At 43.7% G+C, this 15,589-nt stretch overlaps 1 protein-coding gene across 2 annotated transcripts in view; it reads right to left on the minus strand.

Moving 5' to 3' along the window:
* The window catches only part of kcnc2 (potassium voltage-gated channel, Shaw-related subfamily, member 2), a 51,840-nt gene extending 38,730 nt beyond the window's left edge, over positions 1 to 13,110 (minus strand). The window contains exon 1 of one of the 2 annotated variants that reach the window (XM_020042608.3): positions 12,020 to 13,110. In XM_020042608.3, coding sequence (XP_019898167.2) covers positions 12,020 to 12,571 — 552 coding nt within the window. In that variant the 5' untranslated portion in view covers positions 12,572 to 13,110. The remainder of the gene's footprint in view (positions 1 to 12,019) is intronic. The other variant, XM_010887278.4, reaches the window with a different exon arrangement.
* Positions 13,111 to 15,589: the final 2,479 nt, after the last annotated feature.

Below are 15,589 nucleotides of genomic sequence, written 5' to 3' on the forward strand. Positions count from 1 at the left end.
AGATGTGGAAACTCTTCTTGTTTTTACACTAGTTCTATACCCAGCATGGGACAGACAAGTTATTATACGACAGTTTTAGGAAACCTACAGTACATTTTAAAATATTGCCCTTCCTGAAATGTCAATTGTATCTGAAAATGTGTCTGGGAGGGAAACAAGCAGTTATACCTTTCCAAGCTAGTCATGTCTCTCTACCGGCCAAAACAGGCTTGAAGGGATCAAGGACGTAGAGGATTAAAAAGCCCTTCAGTTCAGCCCAGTGTCTATTTAAAAACTCTCCTTATTCGTGTTTACTCTGAGGAGCGCCGGCGACCGTGTCCCAAATGGCTCCCTAGTCCCTATGCATTGTGCACATGTTCTGACAGGGCCACTAAGCCATTTGGGACTCATTTTTAAGCAGCAGCATACGCCAAAAAGCATTAGCACCCGACACGCATCTGGTTAGAGAAATCCTCTCATACACTGTTGAACATTTCTGAGAACCAGGGCTTGGCATGGAAGCCGTACACATCGCTAATGTCAGCCATAGCCGAGAGGGCCAATCGAAAGCAACGTTTAAATCAGGCAGATTAGACTTGCCCAACCCCACAGTGCTGGGTAGTACTTTTCCACATCCCATCTGTCTGAGTTCCCCATTCACGTCAACCCTTGTATGAGGGCATCAAATTAATTAGCATGCTATCTATTAGGAATGATGCTTCACTCAGATGCTTACCAGGCATGGGGAGGGGCTTATATCACTGAGTCATCATTTGTAAATAGAAGGGTAAAAGTAGATTGGGGTAGACATCCATGTCCACTGTTATTGTTAAACATCACAAAATTGAAAGTAAACCCATGTAAAGAAAAATCTGATTCCTGTACACATTTGTTTCATCCAAAAAGCAATATAAATCAATAAATGCCTCAAGGATCCTGCTTGTAAATGAACTAATTGCTTCCTTTCTCTAATACCCTGGCCTGTCCTCACCAGTTGAATGTATGTATTGTATGTAATTTTGCATGTTTGTGCAAAAAACTTCAAAATAGACAGAACGCCTCCCGAATGGAAGAGAGGGCGTTCTGGTGTCAGCATTTCTGTAACAAAAACATTTCAATACAGTTAGTGAGAAAATTACTTGATATCATATAAATGTACAGTGGGAGAAACTCTCAGAAACCCAGTCGAACACCCCCCCTCCCCCGCTCCCCCCTCCCCCTTACACCCCCCCCCCCCCCCAACTATTTTCCAAACGCTATTTTACCGTTCTGACCTTGCTCAATAGTGCGCCACATAAAACTGCCCCCAGGGAACCTTTCAGAGGGCAGAGCAAAAAGGTCACTCTGAGCTAGAAAGAGATCGGAGGCAGAGGACGCTAAGAGGGCCGGCTCACAAAATCTTACAGCCACCTAGGGGGCGCGTGACCAACCACCTCAGTGGTTTACGAAGGTTCGTCACAGCGTGGCTGTGAGCCCAGCAGCCATTATGGTGGCTCCCCGAAGACCCGCTCCCTTTGACCCCTGTCTGTTTTAGAGAACAAGCACGTGTCGCCTCTCCAGCAGCAAATCAGAGGTCGACCCACAGCTGATAATAAAACCTTCCAATCGCCCAAAGCCCTACAGCGTCTCAGTTTTCTAATGTCAGTGGGCCTGCTGTAAAGCGTCAAGGGTGGCAGGGGTATCGTTGAAGGTGGCACGCTCTGAAGCCCAAGGGGCTGACAACGCCTCAGCCTGTCAATAAACATTCATGGCGCCGCAAAAGTAGGACGTGACAGATGGTTTTAATGCAGCGGCGTTCTGTCTCAACATGCACTCGCCAATGTATCCCCGTCCCGGGAGAGGTGTGAGCTGTCGGATGTCCTGACCGCCCTCCCCATGCACAAGCAGGCCCCTGCACGTCTGATAGGATGTTCCACCTTGTTACACAGTTAGCCTTTCTCACCATTTTTTATAGATAAACCTTCACACGGGCTCTGTCGACTTTTAGTCCAGACCAATGAAGGGCCTCCTTCCAGGCACAGAACACGCTGCATTCAAAATGTAGCATATCATGCAGTATTCAGCTGCTTCTGTTGCTACCTTGAGTAAGGCTCTTTACCCGCAAACATCTCTCTGGGCAGGAGCATCTGCCAAATTACTAAAACGTAAAAACAGACAAACCCAGAGATACCCTAGCATTGAGAGGCTGTTAGTTTTTTATGTTTATACGTTGTTGTATTAGGTGGTCCAAGAATGCAAATTGGTAGGTTTTTACGAAACCGAAAGGTTTTGTGAAAACACAGCATTGTGAACTCAAGAAATACAAAGGGCAACCTTGACCAACGTTGGCATTCTCAGCTGGTATAAGCAGTACCCATTTTGAACACAAAGAAAAACAACCTTTGCCAGTGTTAGAAAAATTTAGTTTTTTTCAGAACGTTCATTCATCTCCCTTCACCCATCTCTGTGAATGTAACGTGACCTTGTTCCAAGGGCACAGGAATAATAAATCAAATTTGTGACAACTTGGACATGGTGCTCGTAGAATTTCACTGAGTTATTTGTATTAATTTACATATCAAACATCATCTCGGATGCCCATAGAAGCTAGCGATTTACAAATTGTTTTCTGATTATATATACATTGGACTTTATTTTGAAACATAAAACCATCTGATTGACTTTATTCATTATTTCCTAACATTACATTGAAAATCTATGCCGCCACTACAAACGCCAAGGAATGTAACCATGTCACTGATTGTCTTCAGTTGACCCCAACTTACTGTAGAGAACAAAAGGACAGGCCTCAAGTGTATAAAGCCAGCCAAATGCAAAGTAACTGATTTGAGCCTGAGATTGAAAAAAAACCTGTTAATGCCCCTTTCACTGTCTTTCGTGGTGCCAAGATTCACCTACACAGAAGTGTGATCTTAAGCAATCCAAAATGGAAAGCCCAGCTCAAACACTACTGCAACCCTGAAGACTTGTCAACAATAACTTTATAACGTGAAAACACATCTGTTCCCATTCTCCCATATTTACATTGATCACCGACCTGTTAACCTTATAAAAAAATAATAAATGACTAGGGCTTCTGGTGAGGTAGACCATCTAACCTTTTTAATCAGCCTGCATCTTGATTGTATTTCCTTAATTCCTTGAGTCATCTCCTCGCCTCTTTCTAAAAACACATTTACGGAAGTTTCCAATGCTCTTCAGCTGATCTACTCCGCCAATCAATTTTGAGAAAAAGGATGAGGAGGATATGAAGACGTGGGAAGTAAAGGAAATTAAATTGAGAATCAACCTCTATCTCCGATGGAGTGATCGGTCCTCTGACGTGCAGTGAAGACGAGATTGACTTTCGGATTTCTGCCAGAGGACAGACGCGGCAGCTCACTAAACCCTCAGAGAGATTCGCTTCCTCCCTGAGAATACCTCCAGAGAGTCTTCGGTCACATAGGGCCCATCTCAACTGCCGCCCTAACCCCTACATAGTACCCTACGTTTAATCAGGGCACTATGGTCAAAGGCAGTGCACTTTATACGAAACATGCCAATTCAGACGCCAAAATGTTTAGTCAGTATCCAAGCTGGAAGGGTTTGCTTTCACTAACCACCCTTTGTCACAGTCACGAAGAGGCACACTGGAAAGGTTATTCATATGTGTGAATAAAACCACAATAGGGTCATAGTGTATCAGTGTGTCAACTTCATCTTTTAACACTAAACCCGTCACTAGTTAGCATGGTTAAAGAGCATTGTTTTTATGCTACCAAGCAAAAGCAAACGTATGGCCAGCCTATACCAGCCTACACAGGCACTTTGATAGGACTGAGAGCTTTAGTCAGGTTACATGAAAATTTGGTCTCTGGGCCACGTACCAAGTAGTTAGTAAAGGCATCAAAAGGAGAATGCATAAGCACAAAAGAACCTCATATATACAGTAGAAATGGTGGTGGTTCTTTGATGTTATGAGGCTATTTTGCTTCCAACGGTCCTGTGGCATAATGACCTTTAATCATTAATGGGGACGACAATAAGATAAGGGACCCAATTCTAGATCTGCAATCCTTCCCCGTTCCCGACAAATATTAACGGCCCAGGTCCAACTTAAAGGGGATTAGCACACACAAAACATAAAGTCCACCTTTAATGACAGCATATACACTGATGACAACACACGTCATGGTGTGGGTGTTAAAATCTGACCCCAGCGAAACCATCATCACAAGACGACATTATTCTTGCACACAACTGCACAGAAGGCCTGAAGGTTTTTGACTATGATCAATCAGAGATTTCAAGCTCGCTTTCTCTCTGCCTCTGCCTTTCTGTTTTCAGTTTCTGGTGATCCGCCTCTCTTCTAATTGGCCGCCCACTGTGCTCCGTTTGGCTGCCTTAAATAATGGGCATCCCTTTTAAGCCTCGTCTATGAAAACGTGAAAACGTTGCCTAGTTAAGTCTTTGAAAGTTGCCTACTTTAGTTGCCAGGATTACAAGGAGTGCAACTAGCATTTGACAAAGACACTTCAGAAAAACAAGGAAAATAAATGATATCATTCAGCATTCGGTCACTTGTATTTGGAAAGGGAAAGGGAAAGGGGGGGGGGGGGGGGCTTTGCAACGTTTTACTGCTTCAAATGAAGCGCAGCTGTCTGGAGGTGATGTGATCAGTCCACCCCCTGATCAGGAGAAATAGGAGGTGACAACTCCATTTCGGCATCTCGCTGTCAAGCATCTCAGCCACTCCTGTAGCAGCCATGACATTTTCAGTTTGCTGCCTGGCCTTTGTCCCAGTCTGTAAAATAAATTCTCTCCACTCCAAGAAGTAAATGAAAGATTGGATATGCAAATCAAAGGGCTGCTAACACGAGAAGGGGGGAGTGAGTCCTGAGAATATTCAAGGCTCTAAATATGACAACTCCTCTGGCAAATTACCCAGAGTTCTTAACAACAACGTGGACACTCCCAGTAAATGGTGAGGCCTTTGACTGAAAACTCACCATACAGTAAATCCTGACATAAAAAAGCTAAACATAAATATGATACTGTCAAGTGAGAGGATTTAAGCATTACCAGAGTTCAACACCCAAACTCATCATTCCCACTGATAAAGTGTTCCTTGACAGCCAATTGCGGGCCAATTTTGAAAAAGTATAAATCGGTTTTATTAATCAAATTTTAATGCGTGAGCGCAGGAACAGAGGGAGAGCAAAGGAAAAACGGCATGCGTAATAAGCCCATTGTCCTTGAGAGGCACTCAATCTTTTAGAGTGAACAGTAAAGGGGCATTAATAATGTAGTACCCCTCCCAGACAAATGGTGTTTCTATTAAAACTAATGTGGCCCGCGCATGTCGGGCCCAGCTTGGCGGTACAGGAGCACGGTGTGGGAAGTAGGAACACACACCTTTCACATGCATGCCATCACCATTACATCCATGCATTCATGAGAGGGAGTGATATATAGTATCTCCCTTGCCCTCGGAACACTCTAAAGTGCAGTTTCCAATGTAATATGCAAGCTAGTCATGTGGTTGGAGGGGTGAAACTGAGGTGGCACAGAACCGGTCCTGAGAATGGAGAGGAGGCAGTGCCCATGAACACATCAAATTATATCAGGAAGCGTGCAACTCTGCTAAAGTCTGTGAAACAGTAAGTTTGCCTATTATGTTATAATGAAATTTGTGCAAAATGAGTCGATTACGCTAACATTCAGTGGTGAATGTTGGGTTGCTTTTTTGATCCAGCTCCTTCTCTCCATTTCGACTGGGTGTTCTTTCCGTTTCCGGCAACTTCTTACCAAGCGTGTCACCATTGGAAGTAATCAACAGACTCTAGATTCAGACACAAAGATGGTAAGAAGCGCTCTCCTTGAAATGTGTCCAGGCGTGGTATGTACTTCTGCCTAGATGGGTGAAAAAGTATACATCCACTCGCTTCACCCACTCTCTGAATATAATCTCTGGACCCCTGTGTTCACGTTGAGGTCATATGCTCAAGTCATATTCCAATAACAACAAAGTTGAGGTCACATTTCCGTAACATGCACTAGATGTTAAAGTCACATTGGTGTACTTCAAATGCATATCATGCTCGACCATCACGCGTCAGAGGCATTTTTCAAACATTTGCTGTGAGAGGGGTGTAGCATTAATCCCCCTCTTCTCAAACATTAACTATTTGGGGGACACTGCTCTAACAAATCAGAATCTCTTAAGGATGAGGACAAGAGGATGTGTACATGTCTGACTTCCTATAACCCATTGGGCCCTGTCCTTCCAGGACAAGGATGACAGCTGTTATTCCATCCTCCATGCTCAATGGCCTATTCTTGGCAATGTGGTCCTTTAGAAAGTGTCTGTTTTTACTGATGAATATTGTTCCATTTGTGGTTTTCAAAGCACATCTCAGAACCCCCAGCCGTCTCAGAACATGGTTGTAGCCCTGAACTAGCCACCTGAAATAACTACCTGAATCCAGCAGTCAAGAGCTTAATAATTAGTTGACAAGTTGAGGTGTGCTAGCTCTGGAATACATGGAATACAGTGACCAGGCTGGGCTCCCCAGGAGAGATTTGAGAAGCACAGATTTAGACCAGGGCATTGGAAGATGGAGCATGCAGGAATGAAGGGAGGAAGAGAGTGAGTAAGGGAAGAGCAAATGCATCCTGGTGAAGTTCTGCAAGCGGTAGACCAGCTCTTAGGTTTCTCCCTGAGGTGTGGGGTTAAGTCATGCATATATGGACAGGCTCCCTCAAAAAGAATACAGGAACATACCTTCTCATATTCACACACATACAAACATTTCACTTAATCCTCAAATCTCTAACCCTAATTTTTACTTTAACCCTAAACCTAATGTCTAAGCCAAAAATAGAAATATTTTGACTTGGGGAAGGGCAGAATTTCATCATTAGGTTGCATTTTAAGTTCTGGTCTTCATAACTTTAATAAAACAAGGGCAGACCTAGCGACAAAACACACACAAATGTTACACCATTCCCATTGAAAATCCTATTTCCCTAACAAATTTACAAAACAACGAATTATAACATTTACCTTAAACCTAACCGCTAAGCCCAAAAACTGAATTTCTTCTCACTGGTAAGGTTTGCACAAAAACACACGTACCCTCTGGTTATCATGAGAGAATGCTGAAGACACCCTCCTTTCTACATACTACTGCGACAAGCTCTCATGCTTTGATTAGAACGGATCCATGAAACATCTTTACATGCCGTGATATTGTTGACAATCATCAACGCTGGCGCAAAATAAAGGACACTCTTGGGTGTCAAAGGCCAAAACACTGGCTCCTTGTAGGAAACAGCGTGGCTCGTACCGCTCTAATACCGTGAGTTATTGCACTCCAAAAGAGTGTGGCGTGGGATGATTGACGGAAGAGATTAGCTTGACTGGCAGTGGCTACAAACATACCCAGCAGCACACTGACGCCACCCGCCATCAGCCGGCCATTTGTCCTGCATCCTGAACCCACCGTCAGGTCTGTCTGTTGACATGTCAGGCTGAATTTAGTCAGTGGGCACAGAAGTCAGTTGTTGCAACATTCCCAGGTTACTTTTCCCCGACTTGGCATACGCCTACATGCCGGCAATGGCGGAACAGGGCCGTAGGAGCCACAATGACACAGGCAGTCTCAATTTAACACACCTGTGGCCGTGACGATCTGCCACAGGAAGAAGCAGGCAAACATAACATTCATCACCCAGCACCGTACTGGAGCCGTTCAAAACACATGCATGGAGATTAAGGTACTATTGGCACTCAGAAGGATTTAATACCTTTCTCGCATCCAATATTCAAGTAAATAAAATGTTATGGAGCGTTGTTGTGGTTGGGGGGGGGGGGGTGGGGGGTTTGGTGGGGGTGAGTCACGGTTGAGCGAATTCCTGAAATCAATCGGTTTCATGGACCGGGCAGCTCTGAATGAGAAACAGGAAGAGAGAGGGTGTTGCCATGACAACAGGCTGAGTGAGCGCAAGCCTAGGCCGGGGGGTCGGGAGCATCTCCAGGCGTGCGGCGGGCGGGTGGGCGGCAGTGGCACCCCAGACGGGTGTGGGTTTAACCTCTTAAGTGGCGGGAAGCAAAGCATCAGTCTCTGATGGGATCATGGAGAATGAAAAGAGAGCGGAGCACAGAGTCCGGGTCGGGCAACGGGAGAGGAAACTCCGCTTTGAGTTCCACAGGCGCAAAACGAAATGATAATGAACGGGGGGGGGGGGGGGGGGGCGGGGTTTACCATCCCATTGCTGCTACGGCAAACTATGGAAATACAAGGAGAGACAAACAAACAGATTAACAACACAGGAGAACACAGAGAACACACACACACACATGTGCGCGCAAAGCCCAGTTTAGGCGCATAGGCTACTCAGCAGACATGAATGGGAGAATAATAAATGGATTAATCATTAGGGAGGGCCGTAGGCCACAGAAGACATGCACAAACACTAACTGCTGTCGTTACGCGCTAGCATAAGCATACACAGATGGAGGAGCAAACTGGCGTTCTGTTGTGTGACATCGGGGTGGGGATTTAATGGAACTCTTTTTAAAGGCTTCTCCTCCAATGGGTCATCGGTTACCCAGTTCTATCTGGTATTCTTGTGACAGACTTTCAGTGAGCATAGGCACTACGAAACTGTGATGTCTGTAGGTTGATGTCAGAAGAGGAGAAACTCATGTCATACAGTCACATACGATCAGGTCCAAATTCAGTGGCACCTTTGGTAAATAATAAAATGAGAAAGCAATTCCACATAATAATAGGGAATTATATTATTTTTATTCTGATAAAACTGCTCAGGGAAATAAATGTTGAATCAGGAAATAATTCTTAAATTCTTAAAATTCAAAAAATCTAATGTTTGTTAATCCATAACATAACCCATTAAAAACATTTGGTTTTAATTGAAGAAGGCAGTCCATGTGTGTAGAGAAAAGGTATAATAAATCTGGGAATATTATTGATATACTGTAGGAATAGTCCATTATCTATATCTTCTCTGACGGCTTAAAAAGAAAATCTTGGCGCCATAATCCTAGCATGCAGGTATAGAAAACGAGGTACAAATTGCTTTGTCCCTTATCATTTTGAGTGATAATTTACTATATCAGCAAACAATATTTTTATAAATCCATTATTTATTTAAGGCAGTTTTTTCCATCATTAAATTCAAGGGTGCCAATCATTATGGCCCTGTTAAAAAGATACTATTCCCTATAATGGACACTGCTGGTCTCTGGCCAATAGCAGTGCACTAAAGACAATAGGGTGTCAGAGAAAAGTGTGCCCTTTTGGACACATACACTCACTAATCACCATAACCCCCACCATGCACTGCACACAATATATTACTCTCCTCAATGTGGTGCGTTGCTACTCATGTCCAATTTATTAAAAAGGTCAAAGTTGAAGGGAAGACTAGCTGGCGTCAGGAGAGCACTTTCATCATTACTACCTCTGTTTGGCAAGAAATGTAAAACAATTTTAGAGAACTACTCAAGCTCAAACACTTGTTTAATAAAACCCATCACGACAAGAGAGGAGATGACCCACAAAATAACTGACCAGGACCTGTGTTCGGCATCCTAGATATGGGAAATAGGTCATGTGAGAAGTGGGGAGTGGTCGGTTATTTTGTGCTTGACATGGACTTCCCCTGGTGTCTATGCCTGCTCACATCAGTCTTTCTCTGGCATAACAGCGACTTTGGGTGGAGGAGTCCCCGCAATGCCAAGCGGTCATCTTATTCCAATGGGAATAAATACCCACTGTTCCACTTTAACACCCATTCACGGGAGGATTAGACGGCCAAGGGGTCCTGTCGCCCGTCCGGGGAGGTGAAGGATCTCAGGGTTGAAGCAATCAAGGGGAGAAAGTAAGTCCCAGGGGCCCGGGAATAACATGAGGCAGTGTTTAGGGATCAAAGGTAGACTGCCAGGTGGCCTCCTCCTGCCCACCACACATCCACCACGGACGTCCCACTGTAACATGGTATTAACATTATCAGAGCAGCATGGGGGGAAGCAGCCTCTTTCAAGGCAATTACAGAAGTACCACCGCTGATAACTGAGCCGGGAATTTGTTCGTAATTCCTTCTTTGTGTCTCTCGGTTCTGAATCCTGACGTGGGATCTGGGTGTGTGTGTGTGTGTGTGTGTGTCATCGCCGTATACCCTCCCACTAAATGTTCCCTGGATATAGACTGACACGGAGATGGGAGAAGGCGAGGTGCAGAACAAGTTCAAAGCCAACACACCCCTCCCTTCCCCCTTCAGACTTAGTTAAAAACACGTCTGGCGCGCCCTATACACGCGGTGCTGGCGGCAAGACAACTATCCCAACCTTTAATCAGGATGAAAGAGAAAGGTGCATGAAAGAGAGAGATCATATTAATAACTAACATCTGTACAGGTCATGTCTTTGTATCTATATCAGCCCAAACGGTTATGGCCCTGAGTTTATTAAGACAGACCTGTGTGGCATCCTAAGCAGCGCAGCGGTCCGTATCGCAATTAATCTGCGTTATTGTCCCAGGTCAATGAGCACCAATAGTGCAAACTGTCTCAAGGGATGGTCGGCGAGTTTGCCTCGCCTCATCACGCTGCAGTGACCCCTGGTGGCAGTTGGCAGGCGCCTGCACGCTCAGATGTGGTCCTCTGATCCAACGTGTCAATTCCAGCTTACTTCTGAGGTGAGCAAGCTGTGTGCTGCTTCCAGCTTACTTCTGAGTTGATACAACGAGGAAAAGTGATGATCACGGATTGGACGCCATAAAATTGGGAATGGTAAAAAAAAAGTAGGTAAAATTGGAAGAAGAAATATATAACAGACCTGTCTGCTTAGAGGCACCACCCATGGGGTGCTATAAATGGGCCTGCTGCTAGTGAGATATGAGCTGAAAATCAGCAAGACCATTAAGGTGGGAGTGAGATGGCAGAGGGAGTAATTATAGTTTCTAAAAACAACGGGGTACACACTGTGACAGGGTGGCAGCCAGGAGCCTCTTGTGTCCTGATTCTGCACTGCAGGCTACTAGTGTCCTTCACTGGTCACGTGAGTATACAGTTGGCATGGAGAAAGGTGCGGTACATATGTAGAAGGCTGGCCCTAACTTTGGTCAGATGTCAAAAAAGAAGCAATTGACTGCAAACTCGATTTTTACTCCACCATAGCTCATGGATGGATGCCAACCAGTTACAGAAATGCCCTCTGCATTTCCTAACGACTGAAATGATTTCTTATACAGGCTAATATTTTAAAATGACCATAAATGGAATTTACTTTAACAGAATCAAATCAAAGTGTTTTTTATATTCATGCTATATACTAATTTAGACTTGTGGCGTATGTTATTGGATAACCATTTAAAGAGTGGATATTTTTAGCTACTTACACATTTTAATACATAACCGCCTTAACCGTGTGTGTAAAATGTGTTTAATACAATAACATAGGCTAAAGTTCCCGATAGGGGATTGCACATAAATGGTACAAGTTATCAACGTGCTGTTTCAAGATATTGTATACCATTCCATCAACCCCCGATCAGCAAACCGATCATGCGAATGTTCAATATCAAACCCAACTGTCATAGAAGGTAGAAAAACACGTTTGGTGCGGAAAAACTGAATTAAGTGCTATTGTTTGTTTAATGTATCCATTAGTTTATTCATTTCTCATTCTCTTGGTCAAGCAGTGTAGCTGAATATAAAATAAAGGACGCACAACAATTAAAGTGCATTTGCATGTTTGAGTGCAGAATTGTGAAGCCTACGGCAAAAACAGGCACAATATTGAGTATAAAACAAAAAAAGTTTGAAGGTAGACTATATGGGGGAAATGTGAATAATCAGTTATGTTCTTTTTAACGAAACTTCAAAATGGACGAATGTAACAGTTTTGTTATATTTCGTTTGTGATTAGGGGGATTTAATATGTGATTATGTTTTTAGTGGAAACAAAGGATAGGGGGAACTTGTGCTTCGACCGTTATCTGAGCTCTCCTTACAAGCGGCCGCGCGCTCTTACCCTTGCCGCTCTGGAAGAATAGGGATCTTCGAATAGATTCCAAATCACAGGTCGCCACTTTTTCCAGCGGCTGATATTAGGATCAACCACGTCCTCAATGCCAAATCTCTTCCCCGTCTCCTCGTCCTCGTCTCCATTGTCAACGTTTATGTCGAACACATCGAGCGCCTCCTCCGCGTCTCGGTGTTGACGATATGTCATCCAACAGCAAGGCTCCACGTCCGTCTCATCGATGCCCCAAAAGGACAACTCCTCTTCAAAAAGCGGACCGCATACATCTGCCGGGCAATGTAGTTTCCCGGTTCGATAATAATTAAGGACATAGGCAAAAACCCCCGGATGGCGATCAAAGAAGTATTCGTTGTTTCGCGCGTTGTACTCTATGAAGCCGGGGACTTGTTGCAGCTGATCCAAAACAGACTCAATGTCAGAATCCGAGGCGAGGAGAGCCAAGCGAGTCCCCGGCAAGGTCCTCAGTGTGTTTTTGTATGTCTCGTGCCTGGTTCCCCCAACGTTGAGGATTATCCTCTCGTTGTCGTCGAACTTGCCCATCGCTCTTTACAAGACATGACTTGATAAAGACAGTATGTCGAGTGCAGTCCAGAGTAACAGCTAACCCGGTGTTGCACACACCCAGTTCCGTTAAAATTTTTCCAGAAAAGCCCTTCAGGATTCAGCTGAGCGCAGCCACTCCAAAATCAGCCTGGAGCTCCCATTACGCTTACTGAAAGTAGGACTACCCTACTCCACCAATCGTTGTTGGTGATCTAGAAGAACGGGATCGGGAGCTTGTCGTCCCTCTAGTTCCTCCTTGCACGAGTTAACTCAGCCAGTAACCCAAGCCTAAGGCAGCGCTTTTTGCGTGTGTCTCAGTTTCTGCACTCTCATCATGCTCAAAACTTGGATAGATAAAATCGGACGAAACTGCCATTCACCGTATTGATTTGTCACCTTCAGCTTCGTGTCCCTATTTGGCAACGTCATCACAACGCCGTGCAGAATAGCAAGCAAGTAAACCCGGTCCGAAATGTGCGTCTTTCCTGAGAAACGACGTCAAGGACACACCCTCTCCTTTTCCGCACACAGGTTGACTGTTGCTATAGTGCGAGTGCGGATGTGTTAAATCACTTCACACTTGCACATGTTGCTTGCATGTAGCAAAGACCTCTGATTAGCAATCAAAATAGTATACACTGATGAAAACGAAGTAGTGCAACTTTTTAACCTTCATGTTTCTCTAAGATGTTGAACATTGGTTCTCAACCTGTCAGATTGCTGCACAGAGAAACGTGTCTGGTGTGCATCGGTTTCTATTTTGATCCCAGACAGTACTCTTTCATTTCACACACTAATTATTTATAGGAATCCTCTTGTATTTGGTTTGACACAAGATGCGCATCCCTCGCGCCAAAGCGACGGAGCTGTCCTTTCAGCACCATCCGCTATATATGTGACATCCACAGACCAAACAATAGTTCTAGAGGAGACTTTGGGTTCCGGCTGTTTCATTATATATTTTCAATTTAACACGCGGCATGGTAAGAGATGTTTACATCTGTAGCCACGTGAATTACATTCTGGTAATAACTCGTGATTCTGAACTGTTGCCAAGAGCAGAACCGAACAGAACGAGTCAAGATCGTGTCCCTAATTATTCCCTGTAGTTGCTTAATATTGAGCTAATAATAGGACAAGGTAAATGGGCTACAGTGTTGCACAGCCTACCACAATAGTTGTTGCCCCAGGTTTGGCTATAATATTACTGTGAATTATCCAGAACGTAAATACACACAGACACACACCCATCCGAAAAAAACAACATATTTTGGAAGTAAAACTATTGTGCTTTGAAATCTAAGATATGAGATCTCTTTGATTTCTAAAGAATAGAATTAACAATCACTTCTTATGTTGTCCAAAAGGTAATTGATATCTTGTAAGATGGTTAGAAGTAATGTCACAGAACCTTGAAGAAAATGGGCAAGGTGAAGACAGAAAATGCAGTGTAAGAACTCAAAAGTTGTCTGCAATCAGATTAACCTTTGTTAAAGGTTTCTTCCTTGAGTGACAGATAGAAATCCAGTGAAGTACTTGGTCAGCATTCGGCAGAGACACCTGGCATCAAATTACATGCTTCGTGAGAGGAAGCCTTACAAGAAAATGGCAACTTTTGACTTATAAAACCTTCTCTTCAGCAAAATAATGACCCCGAACACTCTGCGAATATTATTACAATCTACTAGGGGTAGAAGTCTGCAGATGATAGGCTACACATACAGTACATGATCATATCTCAGACAATTATGTAGTGGTTAAACGGAGAGTAATCTATTAACTCCTCTGGGTGATTGTATTAAGAGTAATGATCACTGATAAACCAAAACTATATTTTTTAACAGTATCATATGACTGCGTTTCATGCAGGTCTATTAAGAGGGAAGGCCTAGTGTAATTTTCTATGAATTCCACTAAATCCACATCACGCCATTCCTCCAAAAATAGTTGGACTGGACACCGATTTCACAAAAGATACCATTTGAAAAGGTTCGTATTTAAATGCCTCACCTTTTAATCACATTCATGTTTATTATCGCATATGAGCTGCACTGCAAATACGCATTGTAAACAGCTAAAGTACACCGGTGCGGATATACTGATGATAAACAATTAATAAATGTACAAATCGGTCGCAAATCTGAGCACTATCAGAGCACTAACCTTGGTCTTCTTTCTGTCCCTTCCCGCACTGAGGCCGTCTCAGCATCACCGAGTCCCTCAAACAGTACTTTCTGTAAAACAAAGTTTTAAATGGTTTTAATTGGCATACGAATTATTAATGGTTTGTATTTCACTGCACTAATTTACTGATTAAATAAATGAACTACATTAGCTACTTGTGAGGTTTCACCCAAACGGCCGAGAACTGTTAGCTAACTGAGCTACAGTTACGAGAATGTGTAGTAGCTAGCCAGCCAGCTGAGAAATATCATCAACTTTACCATTTAAACATTCATTTTCCACGAGTCTGTTTTTTGTTTTGGGTGCGTTTTTCTTTTTCTACAACAGACGCGAAGGTGAATGCACATAAGTTCCTTATGTCGGGCCTTTCCGTCTGCACCGTATTGAAATAGCTAGTAGCTTGCATTGGCCTGTGCCAAAGATTTGTACTAACCTGTTTGAAATGAAGTTGATTAACGTCTGTCGGGGGCGCACAAGCAGGTGGCTGGAGTAGTGAAAACAACGCTAGCGTGCGCAGTTGAACATGACGAGCATGACTCCAAACATTCGCAAAATAATAATTTAGATCAATAATATTAACGTTCTTAGCGTTGTAAAACGCTAGGAACGCAACAAAAGGGGGTATACGATAATTAACTAAATGAAAACGTGAGTAAACGCTATTTCAAAAGTGTGCGAAAATGTCGTTAACCCCACGCTAAATCCGTGAACTCAGAGCCTCAGTGTAATGTGTATATGGGCACAGGCACGTCAACAATTGCACAAATACTAATGGGAGATATTCATCAAGCAACATTATGTCTGTCAGCACATGTGGCTGAAAGTGTCTTT

Source organism: Esox lucius, chromosome 23 (assembly GCF_011004845.1).
Source record: "Esox lucius isolate fEsoLuc1 chromosome 23, fEsoLuc1.pri, whole genome shotgun sequence".
In the NCBI taxonomy this organism is placed as follows: Eukaryota; Metazoa; Chordata; class Actinopteri; order Esociformes; family Esocidae; genus Esox; species Esox lucius.